Consider the following 26,950-nt stretch of genomic DNA (forward strand, 5'->3'; position numbering starts at 1 on the left):
AGGAAATACCAGGTCTCTTCCACTCTTGACCTGCATCACAAATTCCTGTTTTGAACACTGTCATCTTCAAGCATTTTTAGGATGTATATATATGCATGCATCATTGGTAAAATGAGTTTGATTGAAAAGTTTGTGATGGAAGGCCATTCATGAGGCAAATTTTTGAGTTATCAAATTCTATTTACTCCTTTCTTTTGGCCTTCTCTTGCTTTGCACCTCATTGAACAGGATTCCATGAGCACCACATTTTGTTCCTTGGCATGTAATAATTGCTGAGGATTTTGTAACATGAACTAGATAAAATGCTTTGCTACAGTTTTTGATAGGAAGGATTTGATGGTATGTTGAAACTTCGACCCTTTTTTGAGCTTTCATCTTATTTATTGTGTAGAAAATTTTTGATCTTCATGAAATAACTTGTACAACTTATTGCTCCTTTTAGGAGAGTCTATGTGCTGATGATTTTATGATGGGTTCTTCTGCCTCTTCAAATCCTCTGGCTATTAACCTGCAGGGTTTTCAAATTACAACTTTTAAGTTCCTGACAGATGGCATCAATTTCATGCACCGTTATAGTTTTTTTTGTATATGAGTTATAAGGTGATGAAACTGTTTCTGTAGGTGCCTTTAACTGATGCAGAAGTTGAAGAACTGATCGCGGAGTTTCTTGAAGTTGAGAGTAAGGTATCTTTCTTCTGCTCTTGGTTCTTGATTTGCCTTCTAGGCTCCTGGTCAGTAGAAGTTGCTTTTTCCTATTTCTACTTTTGTTCTAATCTTTAGGCAGCAGAGGCACAAGAGTCACTTGAGAAAGAGTCACTTGCCCGAGTGGAAAGTGAAGTAAGAGTGGAGCTAGCTGAGAATCTTCTTGGGGATGCGGTTAGGGTTTTTTTATTTGGTTTCTGTTTTCTTGTTGAACATTCTATTGCCCCATATAAATTCTAATATGTTTTCTTGCTTTCCTGTTTCCCTATCCATAGTTGGAAATGGCTGTTTCAACTGAAATGCAAACATTCAGAGAAGAATGGGAGGCTGTTCTTGATGATTTAGAGACTCAAAGTTCTCTCTTGTTGGTAATTTTCTTGCTTAAAGTTTAGAAATTTTTTGGATCACATATGGACCTGCCATTATTACATTATATATGTGCATATAAGTTCATGTGCCTGCGTTTCTATTTGTATGTATTTAGGACTGTTGGATCACATAACATATGGACCTGCTGTTATTATATATATATATATATATATAATGTCTATATGTGTATGTATACATGTGTCTGTTTTTCTATATGCATGTGTATATGCTTGTGGTATGGATGCATGCATCCATTTGCATGCATGCATGCATGTATGGATGGGTGCATGTATTCATGGATGCATAATTTTGTTTATTTTGGTAAAAGATCACCAACTTTGAACTAGTAGTGAGGTTGGGTGTTTGAAAGATTTCTTCATTATCAGGCACTTTATCATCTCTACTTGGGCCTCCCGAGCTCCCACTTCTCTGTCATCTTCTAGCATCGTGCAGATGGATTTGAGGAGGGGGGACGTGATGACGCTTGTCAAGTCGATGAAATTCCTCTCATCAGCTATCTATTGCACCAATACTGTAGATCTAGCACCCACAACCCCCCATCCCAGTTTGAGAGCTAAAAATTCATTTATTGTAAGGTTATGATGTAAACTTTTTAGTTAATTCAACTTATTTTATGGAATACTGAGAATTCAGGATTATCATGAACATTATTAATGAATCTTGTTCATGTTCAAATGACTAATCTTCAGTTTGTCTTATTTAACATATTTGAGATCAAGGATTTGAGTCCTAGTGGGATGTCTTGCGGGATGTCAGGATGGGGCAACATCTCAAGTGTTAGGACGGGACTACCCTACCATCATCCAAGCACATGTTTGGCACATCCTAGGACATCCTCTGTCCCATGTGTCAAGATGGGGCGGGACTGTAGCATGTCCTGTTCCATGGAAAAATTGAGACGGCCACATCCTATGGGATTTGAATCATTATTCGGATTGTGCTTGAACTGTCTTACATATGGATGTTGTTCTGTATACCAAATCATTGCTTCTTTCCTTCGTCTATTCTCTTTCCAAGTCCTAAGGAACCATCATCAGTTCCTCTTCCACTTGTGATCTTAAACCTAGTAACCAATAAAGTGGAAGTGGGACTTCCCTTCTTCTGCTTGAAGTTATTTTGTCTATGAATCTGATATTAATTCATAAATGTTGGGATTAGGTCTACCAATTAGTCATTTATGTCATCAAATGTTGGTAAATAATAGGTTTAATTATTAAGTGATCCCATATTCTTATCTATCTTGTCTAAGAATCTGATGTTACTTCATAGATGTTGGGATAGGCATACCAGTTAGTCATTCATTGCATCAAATGTTAGTCCGTAATAGATTTATTTATAAAGTGATCCCCATATTCTTGTATATGTTGGCATTAGGTGCTTAGATATGCTAGACAATCTATGAAGTGGCCCACCTAGGTGTTAGTTCATAGGTGGCACTTAGTATAATTTTCTACTTCCTTGTTTTATACTATGCTCACTCTTGTGACTAAAATGAACTTATTTTAAATGAATTGGGAGTGAAAATGACATAAGTTATCAGCATCCTTGTACATCTATCCTATCGCTCAAACTCAAAGATGCCTTCATCATCGGAATCTAGCGCAAGGTGCAATCCTCCACAGCCGGCTCAGCCAAAATCAGTCAAAACATATTATATCAATAACTTGTTATAATGCGCATGCAACTCAAGAACTTGTGGTAACAAAAGCTATTTGTAGGTTCTTGGTTGGCTTGAATGTGAGGGTGAGCCTTGGTGCAGTGGCAACGCTTCTCCCTTGTGTCCTGGAGGTCACAGGCTCGAAAGATGGAAACTATTTCTCTGCATACAGGGATAAGGATATGTCCATCTGACCCTCCCTAGACTCTGCAATGGTAGGAGCGTCGTGCTTTGGGCTGCTATTTGTTTGGTTGGCTTGAACCTCATTGATAGCATCACAAGTATCATTTTTGGACAGTATCAAATTTTCATCTCCCGATAGTGAATGCTCATTTTAGCATGCTAAAATGTTTCAATAGCTGCCAATGTGGTAGTAGTTCTACTTCAATTTCATATCTTTATGGAGGATGGTGTGCTATGTTTTGGTGGTCATAATTCAACTGGAGCCTGTGGCAAATGTTGAAGAATCTGGAAATGCACACATTTTTTTGGTCAATCATTCTATTGATACTTGTAATCTTCATGGAAGCTTTTTTGGCGTATTCTGTTCTCCTGTTCTTATGAAGGTGTACTGGAATCAGATCTCAAGGTCTCTTTTATATTCTTCCATGAAGAATGTGGTGGTCTTAGGAAGAAAAGTCTGCAAACATTGGTTATCCGTGTTTGTCTGATGCAATCTTAGCTGAAAAACGCTGATTGCCATTTTTTGTTGCTCATGTTTATGCTTCTATTTTATCAAATTAGAGGAGCTTGACATGGATACTTATCCATGATATAGTCTTTGTCTTGTCAGCATTATTCATTGAGAAAATTATTTTTAAGTAAATCCTCGTTTTTCTTCTCAACTATTGCTAATTTAAAAATGTTATATTGCTCTTGAATCTAAAGATCTTTACCAGTGAATCACCTTAACCTTGATCACTTTGATTGGTGAAAGCTTTACTGTGTTCAAATGTAGATCGTTCAGGGAATATTAATTACATGAGAAAATTAACAATAAAAATCATATATTAGATTTGGGATAATGCCCTGATATCTTCTTATTTGGTGATGTAAGAACATTCTGCTTGATGATTAGATCACACTGAGATGCATTTTAAATGTGGCACATTGAATTCTGTTGGCTAACTTTAAGCCATATTTTAAATTATTTGTTGTTATGTATCTGAATGTAGAAAAATTTGTAAATTATAACTTTTTTGTATGATATGCTTTTGTGACAGGAACAACTTGATGGGGCAGGAATTGAGCTTCCCAGTCTCTACAGATGGATTGAAAGTCAGGTTCCTAATGGTTGTTGTACAGAAGCTTGGAAGAAAAGGGCTCAGTGGGTAGGCACTCAGGTCACAATTGAAGTCAACGAATCAGTCAGAGAAGCTGAAGAATACCTTAAATCCTGTCGACCTGTAAGGAGGTATGATTTGGGGTCCATTTGGTATCGCCTTTTTTTTTGTTTTCAAAATTTCAACAAGAGAAATGAACTAGACTGAAAAACATGTATGTTGAAACCCTTTTGCTTTTCAAATTGTTTGTAAAATCTTTATAGTTTTTGGTTGCTTTTAGAAAGAGTGAAAGTAAAACCAAGAAATAGCAAAAGTTTGCTCTACTGCTATCTTCAACATCAATCTCCATATGGTATTCCAGTAATCTGTAGAGAGAAAACACTAAAACAAAAATACCAAACCCAAACATTAGTTCTTAACTACTTTTTCCTACTTTTATTATTATTGTTCTTGTTGTTTCTGTTGTTATTGTAGCTTTTTTTGATATTTATTGGTCTAATGTTTCTGTGTTATTTTACTAGACAACATGGTCGGCTGTTGGAAGAAGGTGCTAGTGGCTTTCTAGAAAGAACACTTTCCATTAAAGAAAAGGACAATCTTGCAGAAAATTCTGAGAAAGATTGGAGTAAGTTTGATGAGCTTATTCAATCTCATGGCTGCACGGAGAGTACTTCATTTGGTAGCAAGAATTGGGCATATGTTTACCGAGCCAGTACTCCCCAGCAAGCTGCCCAATTGGGCCTCCAGTTGCCTGGAGTTGACGAGGTAGCATTCCTTATTCACAAATTTCATTAAGATTTTTTTGACTCTTGCTGGTTGCCATTCATTGACTGTTTCATTTAGCCTCAAAATTACTGACTGATGTGATGCTTTGTGACCCATTCACATTTGTTGTTTTTTCTGTTGGAGATATTCTACCTTTGCTTTTATAGCAATAAATGCATTTACAATTTTAATTATGAATGTTCTGAGCTATCTTCAAGCATGATTTTTATCTTCATTTATTAGGTAGCTTTCTGGTGATGCAAGTTCAGCCATGCGTTGCCACATTTCTCGCACTATATCTGCTATCAGTACTGTGTTTTTCTAGATTTTGATCTTTGGAATTGCTTGTGTGCGCCATATGATTTGGACCAAAATTATGCTATTTTTTCTGAGTGATCCCATTTTATCTGAATTTTGAAATCAAATTATTTTTATCTTAGAGAATGTATCTGTACAGCATCCTGATTGTTTCATAGATACAGAAACCAAGCTTGAAGCCACACCCATTCAGGTTTCTGGAAAATTAACATTCTACAAGCATGCATGTGAAAGTAAATTAGTTTCATCCAATACCTGCGATCTGAGTTCTAGGTACTGTACCGGTATGTTACTGGCTTGGTATGGTATGTTTGGTATAGTACGTGCTATGTATGGAGATAGCTTCCGATCTCTTTTCCTCACTTTTATAATGGTACGACCTGAAACCAGTCTTTACGGGTTGGTACAATATGATACCCGCTGGTTTTGAATGGGTACTGGGCGGTTCTGCTCGGTTCGCACTGGTAGGACTGGTTTGACTCATAAACCGAACCGAACCTTGGTATTGTATTGGTACTTTACCGGTATAGTATGATATGGCCATACGGGTCGGTATAGGTCAGCACAACAGACCTTGGTTGCACTGTTAAATGAGCATGCTTAGTTTAAGAATAACCTCTAATTGCACCTTAATCGATCATGTGATGCATTTATAGCTTTTTGAAGGCATGTGTTGATCAAAGTTTGTGGGAAGGACGGATGGCTTCGATTTCTAAGAAGTGGGAAAGTTTTGAATGTAAACTTAGAAAATACCAACTATTTGCTTAAAGGATGAAAGTCTAAGGTGCATGGATGAAGTCATAATTTGAATAAGGATCTGTTTGGGTGCCTTGAAAAGACTTCACTGCCAGTTGAAATGTTAGAGGCAGACCTTCAGGCATGTCTTTTGAAGCATTTGGCTGCTTGGAAGTGCTTGACTTCTAGCAGGTGGACTCAGGGTCATGGTAGTTTTGCAGAAAATGACTCATAGCTAACATGTCTGCAAGTTGAAATGCAGGGAGCTAACAGGTGGGTGGGAAACTTTTTACAGGTCCTCCATCCGCCCATGATAATTCTTCTTCATTGTTGAACCTGGTCATTCCTGCAATTTCGGACTTCTATCTCATTGATATCCAGCGATTGATTTCATAGGCATGAACTTGAAATTCTGCAACTGCAACTGCCGGCATCCAAACCAAGAATTGTAATTTCTACAACTACAGCTGTACACAACCAAGTATTCTTGACCCTAATTACAAAAACTATCATCTTGAAAACATTAAAAGTAAAACTTTATCTGGGATGCCGATCTCCGTACTCTTCATTACCAAACTATTTGGCACTTGGTCCTGCAGTAGGACCAAAACTGTTATCTGTACATAGTGGAAACAATTTATTGTCATGAATAAAGTTTGCATATATTTTTTGTTAAGATAAAATAAGCTTAAGTTCTCCATTGAAGTTGCTTGTACACGAGTCATAAATATTATTGGCAAGTGTCTTCAGTATGATTAAGTATTATCAGGAATATATGTAATGTTCTTACTGAAAGATTGTATAAAGTAAATCCAGATAGTTAGGACAAGGCTAGATGGTATTGGTTTTGTTAATGTTTTATTTGTCTAGTCAAGTGAATGTATTTGGTCCTTCAATGACAGTCATAGCTGAATGTAATCCCTGCACTAATGCTCTGTCTGTTGTGTTACTTGAATATAGTGAAAGTTGTTGCAAAGCTCTAGTTTGGGTTCCTTAGGATCGCGCATGCTTCTGGTGTTGATAGAATCCTTGATGCATGCTGTGGACCATAATGTCTCTAAAATTTGATCAAGCTTTTCTGGGTGAATCTGGTTGAATTTGAACTTTGTGCAGTTCAGGATTGGAAGATTCAAATTGTGGTTTCTATTGGATCATAAATTTCATGTGGTCATATATCTGCTTACACAAAAATCTTTGGTAACTCCATTTTTAAAATCCCATGAGATTTTTTGTCTTGTAAAATGACTTATTAATTGCTGATAGTTGAGCTTTGAATTTGTAAGAGAAATAAAAGAAGCATCGGGTTTTAGACTAAAATGTAGAGAGAATTTCTCATCTCCTAGCATTTTACACCAATTAATTATTTTTTTCTCCTTTTCCCCTGTAACTTTCTCCTCATATTTAAATGGGATCGGTTCATTTGAGTAATGATTATTGGATTGTCAAGCATAATCTACTTTAGGCTTTATTTTGTTTCTACTAGAATTTAGTAATAGGGTTACATGTAAATTCAACTCATGGTGAAGAAGACGAAATTTGGTTTGTGCCTCATGAAGTTAGATTTTCTGAGGAAAGGATGTAATAAATTATGTTGGGATTAATGATGCTTCAATTTATTAATTGTTTGTCTTTTTCCATGGTTCCCTTAGGATATTGTGTGGACTTCTATAGTATCATATTAGTGGACAAGATTTTTGTCTTTTGGAAGGCTTTGTTTGGTTTTACTATGGTAGTTGAACTTTATACTCTGATCATCTGATGTTCATTTCAATGAATTATCACTGTTTTTTATTTAAATTATAGGAAGACAAAAAGGACATAGTATGCGATGTAAATGCAATTAACATCCTTCATTGTTTATGATATATTCTGAATCTTAATAAAGTTTTGTTTTGCTTTGAGTTACTTTGTGCTTTTTGAGTAGCATCATCTTGTGAGTGATTTATACAAAAGCTTATCCTATTTTTTTACCTCTGCTTTGATTCTGACTAAACTCTATGTCATCAATGCTTTTAATATCAATTGCTTTATCTTTCTGCTTTTCCCTGTTCTGTGTTCTGAAGTATATTAGTGTTGGTTAATTAAATCTTGCTCCATTGTGCTTACACCAATGGTCTGTAAATATGTAAATATTGTTGTTGTGAAATTTGCAGGTAGAGGAGATCGGTGAAATTGAGGGCAATATTAATGATCCTCTCTATGCTGATGCGATTGCGAATGAGAAAGAAATTGAGCTTTCTGAAGAACAAAGGAGAAAGTACAGAAAGGTTAGCGGGTTGTACTCTTGGTGTTATTTAAATATGCATGTTGAAATTGTGCTGAGATTGATCATCCAAATGGTTCCAAGTTTTGTTGGTTTGTATACCCCTTTTTTCATGCCTAAAAATCTCACATTTTTTTGCAATTCATTAAAAAGGAGTAAATAAGTTTGTGTTTTTAGTGTACACGTTCATTTTCTCTTATTTTAAATATAATTATTTTTTGTTTCGCAAAAAGTTTTTTTTTGTGATGGATTTTCAGAGAATATGCAGAGATGCTTTACAAGTATTCATAGTAGTCTTAGGCTTATTTTACATGGACTTGGTTTCTTGTACCTGGTGAAGGTCCATGTCCAAGCATCAGATCCTTCCAATGTTCTGGAGTTTCTTCTTAAGGAGTTGTGTTCGAGTGTCATACCAGTGTCCACGTTTTTGTTTCAGGTATGAGTATAAACTGAAGGATTTGGGTAATACAGGTTATAGGAATATGACACTAGTAATTCACACGTGCAATGCATGAGTTTTTTAAGAGGGGGAGCTTTCTTTTAATGGTTCAGATCCTGTTAACCTGTGAAATGTTTGGGTTAGATTTTTCACCATGTGATTTTTTGTCCTCACTTAAGTTTGTTCCTGTAAGTGCTGTACTTGTTTCTCTCTCAAACATTAGGTGGAGAGAGAGAAACGAGAAGGATATAGTCTGGAAGAGACTTTGTTTAAGTCTCATATCCTCACAGCTCATGCTTTCAGACTTGCTATGTAAATGGTTACTGTTAGACACACTGATAGTGATTCATTCTACATTCTGACACTCCTCAAACTGTTTTAATGTAAGCAAGAAGCATTTTAAGTGCATTTAAAAATATGGGTGTATATTTGTTCATCTCTCAATACCATATAATGGATGAGGATATAAGTGGGAAAGGAAAAGGACTCATGTGCAGTCTGCTTAGGGCATGTTTGGTTTTGGATATACTTTTTAAGAAGTTCTTCTGGCAAAAGGAGAAGCAAGTTAGGTTTTCTAGCCTCTTCTGAGAACCTTTTTTTGACCTTTTCTTCTTAAAAAAACACTCTTTAAATTTACTGAACAGTGAACACATTTTTTTTTCCGGGAAGCATTTTTTACACTGTCTTTTTGAAGGAACACCAAACACACCTTTAGCCTATCCCCATCCCCACCCGCTGGTCCTTTTACGTGTTTGTGTTAGATATACAGATTCTTTTAAGTACATCGATTAAGGAATGACAAGGTTGCTCTATTATGACCTTGGTGTCATGGGTTCGAAACATGGAAAAGGCCTCTCTACACATTGTTGTAAGGCTGCGTATATTTGTCCTTCCCCAGACCCTATAGTGGCTGGAGCCTCATGCACCAGGCCAGCCTTTCTTTTTTTCAAGTGCCTCGATTAAGGAGCAAGGTGAAAACCTGCCATATGTTTTGTCAATATTTTTTTTATCATGTTTTAGAAATCAAATAAAATATTGTCATAAAAGTGCCTCAAAATGTTTTCTTTGTATGCTAAGGGAGTGATAACTTCTAAGGTCATACTAAAACTTTTGAACCATGGTCACTTAAATAGAAAAGCTGTGCCCATTTAGCAATGTCTTTATCTTTTTTACCTATTTTTTTTTTGGGTCAAGTGACTTCTTTGCTTAATTATGAAGTATTTCAATAGTGAGGACAATATTAAAGGTGGATCTCATATTGTTGTCTTGAGCATCAAGACAGTGATGCTATGCCACATCATGTTAGCTGAGCTCAACTGTTGAACAGCGACAGTTTGCAAATTGGGCTGTTTCCTTATTTTAGTTGCCATGTCGTGGAATACATTACTGTTCATCCTTCTTTAATGCAAAAAAAACTGTATTCTTTGTTCTCATAACATGTATTCTTTAGGAGGCCAATGTCCAAGAGATATAATGCCTCATGTTTCTTAAATTGTGCATCTTCTAGTTTGTGATGGAATTTTTTGTCCTCAAGGTTGTGAACCACGTAATTATTTTTTTGCTTGAACTCTCTGGTCTTGCACCATCTTTTAATTGGAGTCTGGCAGATAATTCAGCCATGGGATGTGAAAATTGGGTAGGAATGGTTGTAGGGAAAAAGCGGGATGGTACTTATGTTATTGTTGATATCATTGATCCTAGCAAGAAACACTTTTATTGTTTGTCAATAATATTATCATTATTTCAAGAGTATTTGAGTTCTTTAAGGGGAAGCTTGGAAAGCCGTTAGGAGGCTTGAAAATTATATGGTTGCTCCACTATGACTGGTGGAGCAATAGGTAGACGTGATTGAAGTTATGAAGTAATGCTTAGGCTTCCAAATTGGCACTAGTATCTGATGTTGTTCTATGTTGGAACTTGGAATACTTATCTGATGAAGCTTTTGAGGTTAGCATATATATATGGTGAAAAAGATGGACCTGAAGGTTAAGTTGACCAGCGTGCATTTTAATGGCCATGTTGATGGAATTACCTCGATTCTGGTGCTGTGCAACTTCAGCTTCAGGCTGCCCCATGAGATGTCATAGGTTCTGTATTCTTTTTCATTAATTTTGCAACAGCTGGCTTTTCTATTATTACCTGGTATTGGAAGTAGGTGCCCTGCTCCATGCTTGCTAGTTCTCCGAGTATATTAAACTGTCCATGGTACATGCTCTGAGATAACTGCTGAGATATTTAATATATGTTGCCATCTACAGGTAAGAGAAGAGGATGATGTACACGTAACGAGGAAACTGCAACACCATTTGAAGAGAAGGAGAAACAGGAATAGTCGGGTAGATGTCTTTCTTATGATCATTATATATTGTCTCCCCCATTAAGTATTTAAGTGGGCGACATTGACTTGATAAAAAATGGACATGTTTTATAGCTCTACCATTATATTAGTCTCATACTTGTTTGATCTAAATGGAGTATTTATGCTTACTTGCTATGAATTTTAGCAATATGGATTAGGCATTATTTGTTTGAAGTTATATCATGCAAGTTTTAAACCTGACTGTTGTCATATCACAGGAATCTATTGAGAAAGAGGTCCCGGATGGTTTTTCCCTGTCAAACGAGTGTCCTCAGCCAGTTTCTGAGAAGCCAAGCTCATCTGAAAATGGTGTAGCCAATGTTGATAATACTGATATTTTTATTCATGATTTGGAATCTCAAGCTGTTATTTCTAATGGAAGTAAAAATGAAAAGTTGATGTTTAATGGCACCTGGAAGCGTTCACGTGAAAATGAAGATGCTGCCATTGACAATAAAAGGAGTCGAACTGTTATAATAGACAGTGATGATGAAGTTCAAGAGTTGAACAGCAAATCTGCTTCTCATGCACCAAGCAAGGAGCAAGATTCACCTTTGCATGTTAAGAAAGAGGTTGACATTATAGATGTTGATGGCCTTCCTTCACCTTGTCCAAAAGACATTTCCAGAAATTTTCGCTGTACTGCTTGTTCTAATGTATTGAAAGCTTCTGAAGTGCACAGGCATCCACTCTTGGATGTCATTATATGTGGTAATTGCAAATTTCTGGTGGTGGAGAAGACGCGACTTGAGGTAAAGACGTTATACATTTCTGGTTCGTTGACAACTAATAAATAATTTTATGAGGCCATTTTCCAATCTTTCAATTTGATGATATTGTAATGATATCTTGTTCTAAAGGAATATCATGTAGGTCCAAATTCTGTTTTTATTACACCAAAGCATTTAATTTGATGCAAACTCGTGTTGGTAAGAACAGCATATCTCTCTCTTTGGTATTGGTCTTAATTGTGCTCCTTTTGGCTTCAGGATTCTGTGTTGGGTGGTTACTGCAGATGGTGTGGAAAAGGTGATGATGTTATAAATTGCAACTCATGTAAGATTCTATTCTGTGGTGCATGTATAGCCAGAAATTTTGGTGAAGAGCGCTTATCGGAAGCTAAAACCTCTGGTTGGCAGTGCTGTTGCTGCTCACCAACTCTGTTGCATGGATTTATTTTAGATTGTGAAAAAGCCATTGGAGGTCTGGTGGTTTCTAGCTCAGGTAGTGATTCAGAGTTATCCAATGCTCAAATGGATGTTACAATCAGGTATGGAATCCTCTGGTTCGCCTGAAACTCTGATGCATCAGGAGGGATTTAACTGTTCGATCGTCTTTATCTTTTATCATCTGAGCATGAAAATTTATGATAATTATCAAAGCATTATCTTCTTTGAATATTGTTTTAGCAACAGGAAAAGACAAAAAAAGAAGATTCGGAGAATCCTAGATGATGCAGAACTTGGAGAAGAAACCAAGCTAAAAATTGCAATGGAGAAGGTATCTTTTGCTTTCACAAATGGCTTCAGCGAAAATGATGACTGGCAAATTTCAATCAATGTGCAATTTATTTCTCATAGGCTAGGCAAGAGCATCTGAAATCAATGCAAGCACAATCTGCTGGCAAATTATGTCGTAAGAGTCCAGCCTATGTTAATGGTGATGCAACAGAAGTTGCCATGGGTGATGCAGATGAAGGCTTTATAGTGAATGTAGCCAGGGAGAAAGATGAGGAACTAGTGAGGATTCCAAGGAGTATTTCTGCAAAGTTGAAGCCCCATCAGGTGACCTCCCCCCTCTCCTTGTTTCTGATGGCCATTTAATCTTTACTTCATGGTATGTGTATAGAAAAGATGTGAGACATTGCACGGGCTCTCTCTAGCTAATCGTGCTGGATTTGGTAGGAATCTCCCAAACAGGTCCGCAGTTCAGACGAAACCTAAGCTTGAAAAGTTGATATAATTCTAGGCTCGATCTTGGTCCAAGCCCTAAGTCCATCCTTGGCTTGAGGCTGATATGGCTTAGTGGGCCTAACAAAAGGGTGAAGATGTTGGAACATGGATGAGATGTTTTCGGAAGGGCAAAGCTTTTAAGATATTTGTGAGAAACTGAGGATGAATGCTGCAAGGATGGTGGGGGCCAAAGGGGAGGGTGACAGGATTTGAGACATATTATCTAAGACTAATCCTATACTTTTTAGCACATTAAATTTTTAAATATTTTAGAAATAATTAATCAAAAATGTGTTTCAAAATTAAGATAATTTTTGAAATTATTTTGAATTGTGAGTTTTGTATATTCGCCCCATGTATACATCATATAAAAAAATCAACATGCATGGAGGTTTTTCTTCAGGTGAATTTGAAATTTATGTTAAGTTCATGCACTTGGTTGGAACCTGTGCATGCCTGAATCACACTGATGTTGAAGCAAATTTTTGTAGCATAGACATGTCACTGGTCAAACATGCTACACTTTTTATAGAAATTAATATTTTTATCTTTACAATTAACTTTCAAGAAAATTTATTTTTTGTGCAAGTTGATAGTCTTAATAAAGTTATTTTGATGGTATTTTTGTGCTTGCCCCTTCTTGACAATGTCATCAAATTATCCTGAACATGCACCAATTTATTTTTGAATTTACTCAAAGTTGGATTTTGGTTTTGCTGGTCGACTCAAAACCCTGAAATTTGTCAATTTTGGACTTGCTTTCACGTTAATTTGTTAATTAGTGCATCAGTGCAAGATTAGATGAGGTTTATTCTAATGGAGAATTAGTTGTTCGGGTTACTGATTAAAGAAATATAGGCCAGACAAGTACCTAGGTAGAATGAATTTCTAGTTTGAAAAATGGTTATAGACTGGTGGATCTGATATGTAAAGCCTTATAGCAACTTATTCCTTTTCTATTCTCTCATTTCCATCTTCAAATGGTTGAAAGCATAGGAGAATCATCCTTCAACACACTTCAGGAGATATATCAGCCCTTGTATCGTCCAATTAGGCCTCAATTCGAGCGGTTGGGGGATGTTTTGGATGGTTTTCATTTGAATCAAGCTTCTGTATTACAAGGAAGCCTGAATGTGGTACATATCAAGTGGTATGCACCAAACCTTTCGGTGTTTCACACATTGTACACAACTAAAATTTTATAACTTATCGACAATTTTGAGTATGGTAAGAACTAAGGATAGCTCTTGGAATGATCAAAAGCAAGGCAACATGTGAAACTCAGTGATTGCATTCTGGCAATCACTGACTACAAAAAATTATGGGTGATGCCCACCAGAAAAGTGAAAGAGCATGAAAACTTCATCTTGACAAATGAAAGTGCAAGCTGCACAAAGCTTGTACAAGTAAAATCAAGCTCTGAACACTGACATGGTGGATGAGTTAAGATTAATGACTAATGATTGCTTCCACTAGATTGCCAGCATCTTTGAACCATTGGTAATTCCACTAATTAGGATTTAAGCTTACAATTAAGCATCTTAGAGTCTTTACATATGCTCCATTTTAGATTCTCTGAACCTATGGTAATTCCTTTGTTAATATATTTGTGATTATTTAAAAAAGAACCAACCGAAACTTTGTTGTGGTTACTCAGGTGTCCAGCATAGCCATCAGACCAGTATTAGAACAATCTAGGTTTCCTTGTAATGAGTTAAAACTAACTTACCAGTTTAAATCTTGCTCTTGCATACCAGAAAGATTAAATCTCATTAATACATGCAAAAATTTATGTATGCAATGAATTAATCACATGGATGTGATCATTCTGAAAGTCATGACAAAAATTTGCACTCTGAATTTAGTTCATTAAACAATTCCTACTATAAGAAGGAAATAAGGGGATAATTCAGATCCAAGGTCCATGAGGTTAAGATATAGAGAATATAATTCTTGTAATACATCTATGCTCACAAGTGTTTGTCCAATTAATGGTACTGAGAATTCCATAACGAAGTGATTAGGTTTAGCTTTGAAATGAACGGTAGTGCAGTTTTGAAAATTGGTACATAAGAACTGACTGATTCTATGTAGATTAGTAAATTTATCTGTCCATAAACAGCTTTCATCCCATTATAATGTGTACTGCAAATCTCTAGTATTTTTTAGTAACATAAGTTTTATAGATGTTTAAGTGTTTAGTGACATAAGTTTTATAGATGTTTAAGCATTGCGAATTGTTTCTTCATTCAAATTTGTACCTATAGACTATGACCAACACTCCCACAATTGTAATTGTGAAAAAACTGGACTTCCATAACAGTTATATGTGAATTAAAATTAAGAATTGTATAAGCTTAAGGACTATAAAGATCAGCAGAAATCATCTCAGATGCTAACAAAATATTTTTGTGTACACTAAATGTGGTGAAATTGCTAAAAAGCCTGCATAGAATGCACATTTTACATCCATGTTAAGCCTAAAGCAGTTGCTAAATTACACTTCAATTACATCATATTTTGACAAATCATTCTCAAGTTGCTCCAAGTTGTGTGGATACAGCAGTTAGCTTCTGATGTTTGGCTGTGACTTACAAAAAGAAATCCTTGGAGGGAATAAATAATAAGAAATGAAGGGGGAAACGAGAGAGAGAACAAGAAATATGCATGCGAGGACTGAAAATAAAATGATGCAGAAAAAATAAAGAAACAAGAAGAAACAAAGAAAGAAGAGGAAACACATGATTAGTGTACAGTCATGATATTTAAGTTATCCTCTTGTGTGTATTAAATAAATTAAGGTGAGTATTTGTGTGTGTTAGATGACTGGAACAAACCCATTGATCATAGGCAGACATGGAACTTATGTGACAAGCAAATATTAGCCTAATACAGATTAAAAAGCCAGTAGCAACTTGCCCATAATACATAAAACCAAGTGCACCTAGATTGAAGCGAGAAGTGTGGATACTTCACTAAATCAGTTGTGTGCATATTAGGCCTAGCCAAAAGTGGCCTGTCTTGGGATGACCCACTTGGATTGAATTTAGGCATGCCTACATTAGGAATTTCAAGCCATAGGGTCAGGTTAAGCTCAAATGTTAGACCTCGACCGGCATTTCAGTCATCTTCAGGTGCATAGAAAGCACTTATTGCCCAGCCCAAGCCAAACCAATTTTTACACTGAATAAGTTAGTTATAGCTATCATTTAATGTATATACTATATAGTATATGAGATTTTAATAATTGATTCCCACCTATAATTCCTTAAATCCGTAACCTAAAGGAGATTGGGAATGGGATGCTCCTGTCTCCTACATTCCCCTTCTCTCTTCTCTCACCATGCCTCTTGGTTGACCTCCACCACTCTGAGGTCTTCCCTCTCTTGCTACGTCTTGTGGTAGAACATGACCACCACCACCTCCCCTTTCTGGTTCTCCCTGCCAAGTCCCATGGTGGTTATCCATCGCCACTTTAGCAGCCTTCCTCTGGTCCTCCCTTGTTGTCTCTTGATGGACCACAACCTCAAGTCTAATGGTTCTCCTGCCCGTATCATCTCTTGGTGGACCACCACCCTCACCATGATGGTCCTCCATAGCTCTACTAGTAGATTGCCATAATGTTAAGGCCCAAAGGTATTGTAGCCCTAATTTAGGCAACCCCTGGCTCAACTAAGCCTGGCCTAGAACTTGAACTTATCGATATATGCTTATATGGTCAAATATATGTATTTTTATAATACAATCCCGGCCATCCATCATTTTTTTGATGGATGGTCAAGATTAGCTCCTAATCTCTAAGTAATTGAAGCAAAACCCTAATTTTCCAAATGGACACCTCCATTCCAACCCTTTGCTCCTCTTCTCCTCTTGGTATCAACAACTTCCTCTTTTCTGCAATTCCCCTCCATGACGCTAAGTTGCTTTTGGCAGCAGCATCTACCCCTACCTTTGTCCTCTTCTGCCCTTGCTACTTCGCTAAGGAGACGACCTTTAAGGCAGCTGTGGTGAACTTGGATCAAATGGCCTGTTATCCACCTTTCTAGACCTTAGCCTTCTCAAAGCAAACAACTGAAGATAATTTCGGCTTCTCCAGAGTTTCTCCTTGTCATTTCAAAGCAAACAACATCAAAAGTTGGTGCATTTGATTACACTATTTTCTGGGACAGGTGGGGCATATTATGTAAAATGTTTATTTTTTCTTATCTATTTTTAGTTGATTAAAAGAAGTAGATATTGTTTATTGTCTAAACACCGAAAGCGGGGAAGATAAATTAATGCACCAAAAGTAAAAGATGAATGATCTAAGGAATAGCATGCGATGAATTTGCACTTCACGCTATGCTATAAAAATTGTGAAAAACTGAAAACTAGAAAAATATGGAGAAGTGAGCAGGGCTAGAATGTGATCATTCATGATAGTAGCGATCATTTGAGTGATCTTAGGTTGCAGGTGCTACTATTGTAAAATATATTATACCTACATTCTGAGTTTGTTTATTTACATTTCACTTGCTACATATACCTTGTATTTTAGGTTGCAAGTTGTGTGATGCTTTATGATATATATGCATGTTAATGGCTTTAGCACATGTAGAGAACCTTGACTTTGGCATGTAACTCGATACTCCCACCTTTTTTCTTATAAAAACATACATTTAGATAAGAAAATATGATAAGAAACCAAAAGGTAGTGCTTGAAGGCTAAAAAAGGCCATTCCAAGGGTTTTTGGGGTGTAGGTAAGCATGGCAATCAATACCCTGTCTTGGCATGATCCTCGATACGCTGCATGCATTATCTACCCATGGTTGATATTGCTTAAACCTTGGTTGCTTATATTGTAATGTTGTTTTTGTTGTCATACCTGCTTTTTGTGCTTCACATAGTCATCCGATTTTCTCTTTGTAGATGATAATTTTAAACGACTGCTGCAGGTTACAGGAATACGATTCATGTGGGAGAATATTATACAGTCTGTCAAAAAGGTCAGATCTGGGGATAAAGGTTTTGGGTGCATATTAGCCCATACCATGGGCCTTGGGAAAACTTTTCAGGTTTGTTTTTTTAGCTTGTTGCTTGTTTGCGCTTGCAGTCTTGCAGTATTTCATTTTTTCAATGTTTGTTTCTTTTGTTTAACTGTAGTTGTAAATCTGTTCCTGTTGATGTTGAGAGTACAGCTAATCGATAATTAAAATGGATTTTCAACTTTAGAATATTAAATATATATTATCATTGTGTAGTACATGTATTTGCTATTCAGCATTTGGTGCAGTATTATGCTGTGATGCATGGATATGGGTATTTGTGGATTCCTTTTTTTTTTGTAGTAATCTCATCACCAGCTCTTTTAGTGTTTATAGTTCAGATGCCTTACATGATGACTTATGACTTTTGTGGGGATGCTTTATCAAATCTTGCATGCAAACAACATGGGAGCGCCTCAACTTGGAGAACCATGTTGTGTTTCATAATTAAAAGAGTAATTAAATCCTTACATATTCAGATGAATATTGATATTAGTTATTATGTTTGGATAGCTCAATACTTTTAGGGGTTGTTTGGATATGAGCATTTGTTATGTGCTGATAGTTTATGATTGGGGGTCATTGCTGTCTCAGAGAGATGAGAGATAATGATCAAATTGGTTGCTCTCACAGTCAAATAATTTTGGAGATAATGTGTTCCATTGGAAAGCTGATTTACCTTGTCCCTTCTTGGTTTTAGGGGTTTGAGAGCTGCAAGTTTCCCTAATCAAGAAAGAAACTTCCATTCACTCCCTTAATTATAAAAGGATATGCATAACCTATGTGGGCATCCAAACTGCCCCTTAATATATCTTATATGCATGGCAGTTAGCTACCTGAATAAGTTTTTCAGTCTTTATTTTCATTTAATTGGATTCATGTATCTTTTCCAGTTTCCACTTTTTGTTTGTTGGTACCTTCATTAGGATTTAATTAAACCTAAGGACTAAGAAACCATGGGCAGATGTTTCATGAAAGGAATGGTAAATTGTTACCTTCACAAATGATGGGACTTTTGCAGTTTTGCTTCATTGTATTGGTGAAGTGGTGCACTTGGATTTGACTCCAACTGGTAGGATACATAAAGTTGACATGTACTAGGTGGGTTAGTGGTTGGTTATGGCTTTTGACTCATTATAATTATGATTGTGGTTTGAGACTTTGTATTAACATCCAACAATGTAACAGCAGGTGAAGTGGCTGGGAAGTACCATAGCTTAAAAATCTTTTGGGTACATTGTCTTATAAAGAAAAAAATCTGTTAAGGATTGCCTTTTTAACTTTCTTGCTTTACATTTAGCCAATATTTTATCAAGTGAAGAAGATTTCCATGCAAAATGCAGAATGTTAATTTTGAAATTACTTATGCTGTCATACTAATTTCTTTTGCGTTGAAATTCCTGTTGTTCCATATGTCAATCAATCATGATATTCAGACAGGTTTTTCAACTGCCATTGCAGGTCATTGCTTTTCTGTACACTGCTATGAGAACTGCTGATTTAGGATTAAAAACTGCACTTGTAGTTACACCTGTTAATGTACTTCATAACTGGCGGCAAGAGTTTGTGAAGTGGAAACCTGTGGAAAGAAAGCCTCTTCGTGTGTACATGTTGGAAGATGTTACCAGGTTCGAACGTTTCTTCATCAGATAGTAGGTCCTATTCTGATAAAGTTGTAAACATACTCGAATTTTACTAATTGTTTTTTGGCATTTTATCTGATGATGCTTTGTGTTTGCGCCTACTTTGTTTTCTTTATCTTTTACTAAATATAAAGAGAACTCTTGAACAATCATCATTCATTCTATAGTCTCTAAATAATAATAAAAAAATGTTTTCTCATAAAGAGAGTCCAAAAAGGAAGAACAACTATCGGTCATCGATGGTGGTTGGTGTCTGATCTACTATTCAAAAAGAAAAAAAATTCTTTTCTCATAAAGAGAGACCAAAAAGGAAGACAACTATTGGTCATTGATGGTGGTTGGTGTCCGATCTACTATAAAGCTTTGCACATTTTTTTTTCAAATAAAAATGTTAACATTATTATCTGATATTTTCAAAAAATATTCAGGACAAAATGCAAACCAATCGAGATTAATGCTTTTATTAACATATAGTCTGAGAAAAAGTGAAAAAACGTCATTGCAAGCAGAATCGCTCAGGATCTAAAAGGTAAAGAAACAAATCATTTTCAGGATGGTATAAGCACAACTATCCATATTTGAAATAAATCTGCTACTATTATAATTTGAACCGAGAGGGCCCTGGAACTGTCACGACTCACGACCATCCGACTTTTTCTTCATCAAATAGTAGGTCCTATTCCGATAAAGTTGTTAGCATACTTGAATTTTTTTTTTTTTTTTTGGCAATTTTATCTGATGATGCTTTGTGTTTGCCCCTACTTTGTTTTCTTTATCTCTTACTAAATACAAAGAGAACTCTTAAACAATCATCATTCATTCTATAGTCTCTAAATAATAATAAAAAAATGTTTTCTCATAAAGATAGTCCAAAAAGGAAGAACAACTATCGGTCATTGATGGTGGTTGGTGTCTGATCTACTATTCAAAAAGAAAAAAAATCTTTTCTCATAAAGGGAGTCCAAAAAGGAAGACAATTATTGGTCATTGATGGTGGTTGGTGTCTGATCTACTATAAAGCTTTGCACATTTTTTTTCCAAATAAACGTTAACATTATTATCTTATATTTTCAAAAAAAATCCAAGAAAAAAATGCAAACCAATTGAGATTAATGCTTTTATTAATATATAGTCTGAGAAAAAGTGAAAAAACGTCATTGCATGCAGAATCACTCAGGATCTAAAAGGTAAAGAAACAAATCATTTTCAGAATGGTATAAGCACAACTATCCATATTTGAAATAAATCTGCTACTATTATAATTTGAACCGAGGGGGCCCTGGAAGGCTGGAACTGTCATGACCATCAGACTTTTGTCTTTTTTTTTTTAATGTCTGAAAAATCTAATTGCCTTTAGCCCATTTAACATCAATCATGTGCATTGCATGTGGCATGTGAGTAGTATTCTTAATTTCGGTCAAACATTTTATGACCTAATTTACACAGCCATTTCTCTCCGAGTCTGTTTCTTCTTTTATTGTTAATAATGCATGTTTGCTTTTAAATTGTCATTGCCTATTTAGGAAATAGGATGTTTACCGTGATCAAACTCATAAAACTTACATTTGTTTTTGACATAAATACTAGTGTACAATATTAAAAATCCTCAAAATCAGTAATGCTGATGCAAAGAAATGCATGCACACACAAGCACAATTGTTTAAGGCTTGCTGGAAACTTATTGTTTTGTCATGCTTGATTGTAATTCTCATTGTTCTTGAGTGCTAATAATCTAAATTATGACATCTTACTTTTAGTGGGTTTGGCGTTAATTAACTGGTTTTGAAACGATAATATTTCACACAACCACTTATTAGTAGGTGACTATGTTAAAAGGGCATTATTCTGACTGCAAATAACTGTGGTGGCTCTAAAGAAATGAAAGAGCACGACTGTTTAACCAGCTTACCCTGGTGGAGTGCCTCTTCCACCTTTCTCTTATTTTCTTCCTCTTCTTCTCTTTTGTCCTCTTAGCATTGCTTAGGGCTGAATCTTTAACCATTCAGTTAAGTCATCTAGTATCCTTATGATAGTATAGTGATCCTACGTTAGTCATGTTGTACATTTTTTCCTTATGATAGTATAGTGATCCAACTTGTTTTGTGAGATCTGGATATATATTCATTGTGTCAGAGCATCTTTCGATTGATTTTAGATGCAGTGGTAGCCATAAAGAAAAGGAATTGATAATCCAGTTCATAGTCCAGGTATTTTTATGCCTGGCTATACATGTTCAAGATTTTTGTCTTGTTTCCTTTCTCCCTCGGCTCTTTTTCCATGCTATGCATCATTTGCTTTTGGCCATGTAAGGTGGTGTTTTGCAGATGTGTTATTCTAACATCAACAATTTAATGTAAATCGCATGTGCAAGTGTAACAGAATGAGGTTTTCTATTGTTCACAAATAAAACTGAACTTTCATATGACATCTGTAGTTCTAGTTAACCTTGAAATTTATCCTATGGTAACTTTGGTGGCAATTTTAGAGGCAAGATGCATGTAACAATGCAAAGTAGTACACAAGATATGTAAATGTTCCTGGATTCAATGATCAACCCATAGTATCTTTTTGAAGAACTATAATTATATAGGGACAATCTTGAAAGTATGCAGTGGTTAGACAAAAGTTGTAGTGGATAACTTGCTAAAGTTTATGACTTATGAAAGATGAAGAGATAGAAAGTACATGCATTATGGATTAATTAGCCATACCATTAAAGGTTCATACAGTATGTTTTGTTTGCTATATTATAAACATGACAATCGTGATCTCAGAGAAGTGGTTCATGCAATCATTATGCATGTGTAAAATTTTATGCTTCAGGCAGTTTTTCATGATTAACTTCAGTCAAATTTTTTGTAATCTGCTTCATTCGGCGCATTTACTCTGCTAGCTAATTTTCAGTGTCTCACAACTCATGAGCACGTTCAATCGGGTCATTGGGTCTGATCTTAGATTTCTTTTTCCTCATATAAAGGAGTATCTTTGTCACCTTGTGTATTTGATACTTTTGAAATGGTTGCTCTGTTAGTTTTTCTAGAATTAGGAGTTAGGACTTTTAACCTTGTTCGGCTTAATCCTTACCATATTTGTTGTTTATCTTTTATGAATATTTTGTATGCAAGTATACTAAGTCTTGAAGAGGTGGCATTTTTTATACAACTATATGATAAGAAGAATTTCCATGCGGATGGAGACATATTTTGTACAACTATATAAATTATATAGATGCATTTTATACCTGGTGATATAAATTATATATTATACATCTATATATCCTTGAGGTGCTAACATCTTGGAAATTTTTCTTTTGTAAACTTGGAGTATTTGTTGGAAGTCTCTCATCAACCACTTGAGATAATGTTAGAACTTAGAAGGTTGACCCATTTCCTGCCTTCTTATGCTCTTGTGGTCTAGTGGCTATCCAACATTAGTCAACGAGCTAAAAGTGATAGCATGCCTATTCAAAAAGATAGCGACAAACCTTGCCTTGTTAATTGTTGATGGAAACTGGTAACATAAAATAAACTGATTCCACTTGTAATATACTCCACTAAACAATTCATAAGCAAAGGCCCTTTCACAAACAATAGCGTAATGTAGATATTAAACAAGTTCGAAATAGCAAAGAAGTCAACATTTCCACTAGTGGTCACAACTAATATCAACATTAGACTACAAGATCAGGTGTTTCTAAGATCCACAAAAGTACATGAAAATTGGAGGTTCAGGGCTCATAAAAGAAAAGTAAGAAGCCGTAGAATGCTGGTTTCTTGTGATAACATAGGAGTTGCATCCATAGCCTAACTTGCTAACTTAACACTCAATCAACCTTGGATAAATGTGTTTAACTTTGCATATACATGTTCAAGTTGTAAATTGGTTGACCCTTTTTACTTCTTATTAAAATGGCCGGATTCAGATCGAGGGTCCTGACCCGTATAACCTGGCTAGTATTTAATATATAGGTTCATTCAACAATTGACACATTTACTTGTTTAGGGATAAAGATGGTTTGGGGCAACCTTTGTATAAGTCGAGCTATCATCTAACCTCTCTCCCATCCCTCCCAAACTCTCACCTTCTATCTCTTGTCCCTCGTAAACCCTTGCCTCCCTCCCAAACTCCCACCTTCTATTTCTTGTCCCCACCCCCCCCCCCCCCCCCCCCCCACCTCAAGCCCCCAAATCAATGATCGCCAAACGAACCCAATATGTGTGGTTTCGGCCCATACCGGACCGAATCAAATCGACACCGGGTTGGAACAGTTCAGCGGGTTACCCCACCCCTACCAACATTCGATGGCTTGAGAGCCTTCGAGGCCCTCTTGTTGCTTCGTTGCCGAACACCGCTTGCTCCCCCCCTCTTCGACGCTAGCCGTCACCGGCAAGCCTCCCCCCTCTCTCTCCATGCCATCTCTCCCTCTCCTAAATCTCAAAGTCTAGGAGAATTGGAGCGAAACCTTAGAATTTCTTGTCGCTATCTCTTCTCGAAAGGCTCCTTCTGGTGGCACTTGATGCCTTGAGGTACAGTTGGAAGGCTCCCTCTTGAATGGAGATCATTGTTGTCGGAAGGCTCGCTGTCTTCACCTTGTGGCTTGCCCGCCTTCACCTGTAAGCTCCCCCTCTCCATCTCTTCCTCTATCTCTCTTTTCCTCTCTTTGCTCCCTCTCCACCTCCCTCTTTATATTTTGGTATGATCCCAAGCGGCATGATACAGACTCATACCTTAACGAACTGTTCACCGGCTGGTACGAGCCCTAGTACCGATTTGGCAGATCTCGCTCCGAACCTCTTATATGAGTCGCACTACTTCACCACTGCCCGCATCCCTCCAAACACCAGGTCTCGAGATCCCAACCTTCAATAGTTGCTACCATGCCAAATTAGTAGATATTCGAGACGGCCACCCACCGCGACCTTATTATCGCTACTAATGGTTTTTTGTCTCAAATACCCCCGACCATCCTCCTGTTGCTGCCGACTCCTCTAGGTGCACCATCTTTCCTACAGGTCCAATGTCTAGAGCAAGGAATAGATCCTCTCTAAGGTCAGCATTTGCTTGAGGTATGCTATAGCTTAAAATTCTAGGATTATGTTTTGGGAGAAGGGATTTTAGAGCAAGAGAGATGAGAGGGAAGAATGAAATGGATTGAGGGAATATGTCAGAACATACTTGACCTTATCAATTTGTTTCGTTACCAGGCCATGTATGTTGGTCAAATCACCTAGATTGGGTTCAAATTTTGATATTTGGCCCATTTATTAAACGAGTTGGTTTTGGATTGATGGTTTTTCCTAACCCATTGCCACCCTTAGATCGATTCTTTAAAACCCGAACTTACAATTCTTGGAAGTGTTGCTAAGATACTAACAGCTGTAGAGATAGAAGAATAGAAAAATGGGGTCCCCTTGAGAGATCCCTAAGAACCCTTTTAAGCTTCTTGGGGAAACTTTTCGCCTCAAAAGTTAAACTTCTTACCTAACCTCGCAGAGAACCACCCGGGTTTTCTGAGAAACCCTCCACAATGAAGCTAGCATTATAAATAGGACAAAGGGACCAAAATGACCCAAAATCTGTTCCAAACAAGACATGACCAGAACCATGAAACCAAAATAATGAAAATGTTCTTGAATTGATCTGACGATTAGGACACCAACAAAACTCAATTTTGATTCTTACAATAACATTAGCAACTATTTATTTATTTACAATTATTGTTTTGTATGAGTTATTTTCCTCACGTGGCGGATATTTGGAATTTCCTTGAATATGAGATTTAAACATTGGGCTGCATATGATGTCCAGAATATTTTAGGACTCTGCAGTTCAAAATTCTCATGCCACGCTGACTGCCTTGTCAGAAACAATTTGAACTACATTTTTCTCTCTGTTCTCAGCAATGCAAATATCCACCATTCTAAATATATATGGACAGTCATGTACCTCTAAGTGGAGTCAATTGATCTTAAAATTGAAGCCCTATGTTCACAATTCACTAGATGATTCATCGAACACCTTGCCTCTACTCTTCCATGCATCCACAATAATCGAGCATCCATTTGATGCTAATGAATCTCTATGCGCTTTGAGAAACTTCTTGAGCAATGATCCATTGAGTTTATAGCAAGGACCTCAAACATGGATCGAATTGATGTGTTGCTTCTGACATTAGATTGAATGTCTAAAGCTCATTCTGTTGAAAGATCTCATGCAGTTGCTTAATTACTTTTGTGTCTCATTCTCTTTCTACTTATCTTCTATATTTGCTATGTCTCCTCCCTTTAAAGCTTCCTTAAGTGTTGGGATACAAACCTTGTCCAATCATTTTGTGATAGGCTTTTCGGAACCAAATGAAGACCTAGGTTATGCTTCTTTCCCATCTCATATTTCATGCCTTCAACACCCGAGATTCCAAACTCTCCTCTTAATTGGTAAAGTTGCTCCTCTTTGTCCGTCTTTATTTTTCTTCTTGGCATTGGTGGTTTTGTTTAACCTGGAATTTTGTTTGATGTCTGTGGGCATGCTCCAATAATAGACTTGTTCATAGGCCTGGCGGCCTACTCGGCTTGCTCAAGCTCAAAGCCTTTTGGGCAAGCTTGGGCCAAAGGCTTTAAGCTCGGCGAGTTGGGTCGAGTCTAGAAAATAGGGCCGTTTGATAAACAAGTTGGACTCGGGCTTGGGGATTAAAGCCTGACTTGGCTCAATTTTTTTTTTTTGTGTGTTATTTGTTCATGTTTGTTGTATTTGTAGGCATAATTGACAATTATTGATATGTAGACTTAATGGGACAATAGGCATTTGTAGGTTGTTGGGAATATTTGTAGGCTGTTGAGCACATTTCTAAGTATTTTAATGTTTGATGTATTTTAATGCTTCAATAATAGACTTGGCATTTTGTAGGTTGTTGAGACTTATTGATATGTGGACTTAATGTTTGATGTATCTTGTAATACTTTTTAAAAAATAAAAAAATGGTCATGAAGATCGAGGCTCGACCCGAAGCTCCAAGCTTGAGTAAGGACCAGGCTTGGTTTTGCGAGGTGACCCTTTGTCAGGCCGGGCTCTGGCCTAAGTAAACTGTGCTAACCTTTTGAAAAACCTGGCCCGGTCCAACCCATGAACATGTTATTTGATAATTTCTCAGAGAGACTAGATTGCTGCACTAGAACATTTTGAATTAACGTTTAAGGGTAGATATGTAGTTTTAATATCACTTTTGAGGAGGCTTTGTCTTGGTGATTTTGTTATGTTCATTTAAGGGTCCGAAACATAGTATGTCGTACCGGCCAGAATTGAATGGTACGGAGCATACCATACCGTACCGATTCAGTACTGGTACCCGATACGGATGGCGTATCGACATTCGATATACAAAGAAAAGTTCATACCGTACCATACCGATACTGTGCTAGTGTA

At 36.6% G+C, this 26,950-nt stretch overlaps 1 protein-coding gene across 9 annotated transcripts in view; it reads left to right on the plus strand.

The window, feature by feature from the left end:
* Nucleotides 1–26,950, plus strand: part of ATRX (P-loop containing nucleoside triphosphate hydrolases superfamily protein) — a 50,848-nt gene that overhangs the window by 13,045 nt on the left and 10,853 nt on the right. For 7 of the 9 annotated variants that reach the window (XR_016399882.1, XR_016399883.1, XM_089929615.1 and 4 more), the window contains 13 exons: nucleotides 622–684; nucleotides 781–876; nucleotides 978–1,070; nucleotides 3,973–4,163; nucleotides 4,554–4,797; nucleotides 8,004–8,117; nucleotides 10,811–10,888; nucleotides 11,130–11,663; nucleotides 11,901–12,181; nucleotides 12,321–12,411; nucleotides 12,492–12,695; nucleotides 17,799–17,918; nucleotides 19,350–19,516. Coding sequence is in view for 7 of the 9 variants with exons in the window: in XM_089929615.1 (XP_089785741.1) it covers nucleotides 622–684; nucleotides 781–876; nucleotides 978–1,070; nucleotides 3,973–4,163; nucleotides 4,554–4,797; nucleotides 8,004–8,117; nucleotides 10,811–10,888; nucleotides 11,130–11,663; nucleotides 11,901–12,181; nucleotides 12,321–12,411; nucleotides 12,492–12,695; nucleotides 17,799–17,918; nucleotides 19,350–19,516 (2,276 nt within the window). In the remaining 2 variants the exon portion in view is untranslated. The remainder of the gene's footprint in view (nucleotides 1–621; nucleotides 685–780; nucleotides 877–977; nucleotides 1,071–3,972; nucleotides 4,164–4,553; nucleotides 4,798–8,003; nucleotides 8,118–10,810; nucleotides 10,889–11,129; nucleotides 11,664–11,900; nucleotides 12,182–12,320; nucleotides 12,412–12,491; nucleotides 12,696–17,798; nucleotides 17,919–19,349; nucleotides 19,517–26,950) is intronic. The other 2 variants (XM_089929618.1, XM_089929619.1) reach the window with 1 other exon arrangement.

The sequence above is a fragment of the Phoenix dactylifera genome, chromosome 3, assembly GCF_051530095.1.
Source record: "Phoenix dactylifera cultivar Ajwa chromosome 3, Ajwa_hap1_PhDact_Kaust_v1.1, whole genome shotgun sequence".
In the NCBI taxonomy this organism is placed as follows: Eukaryota; Viridiplantae; Streptophyta; class Magnoliopsida; order Arecales; family Arecaceae; genus Phoenix; species Phoenix dactylifera.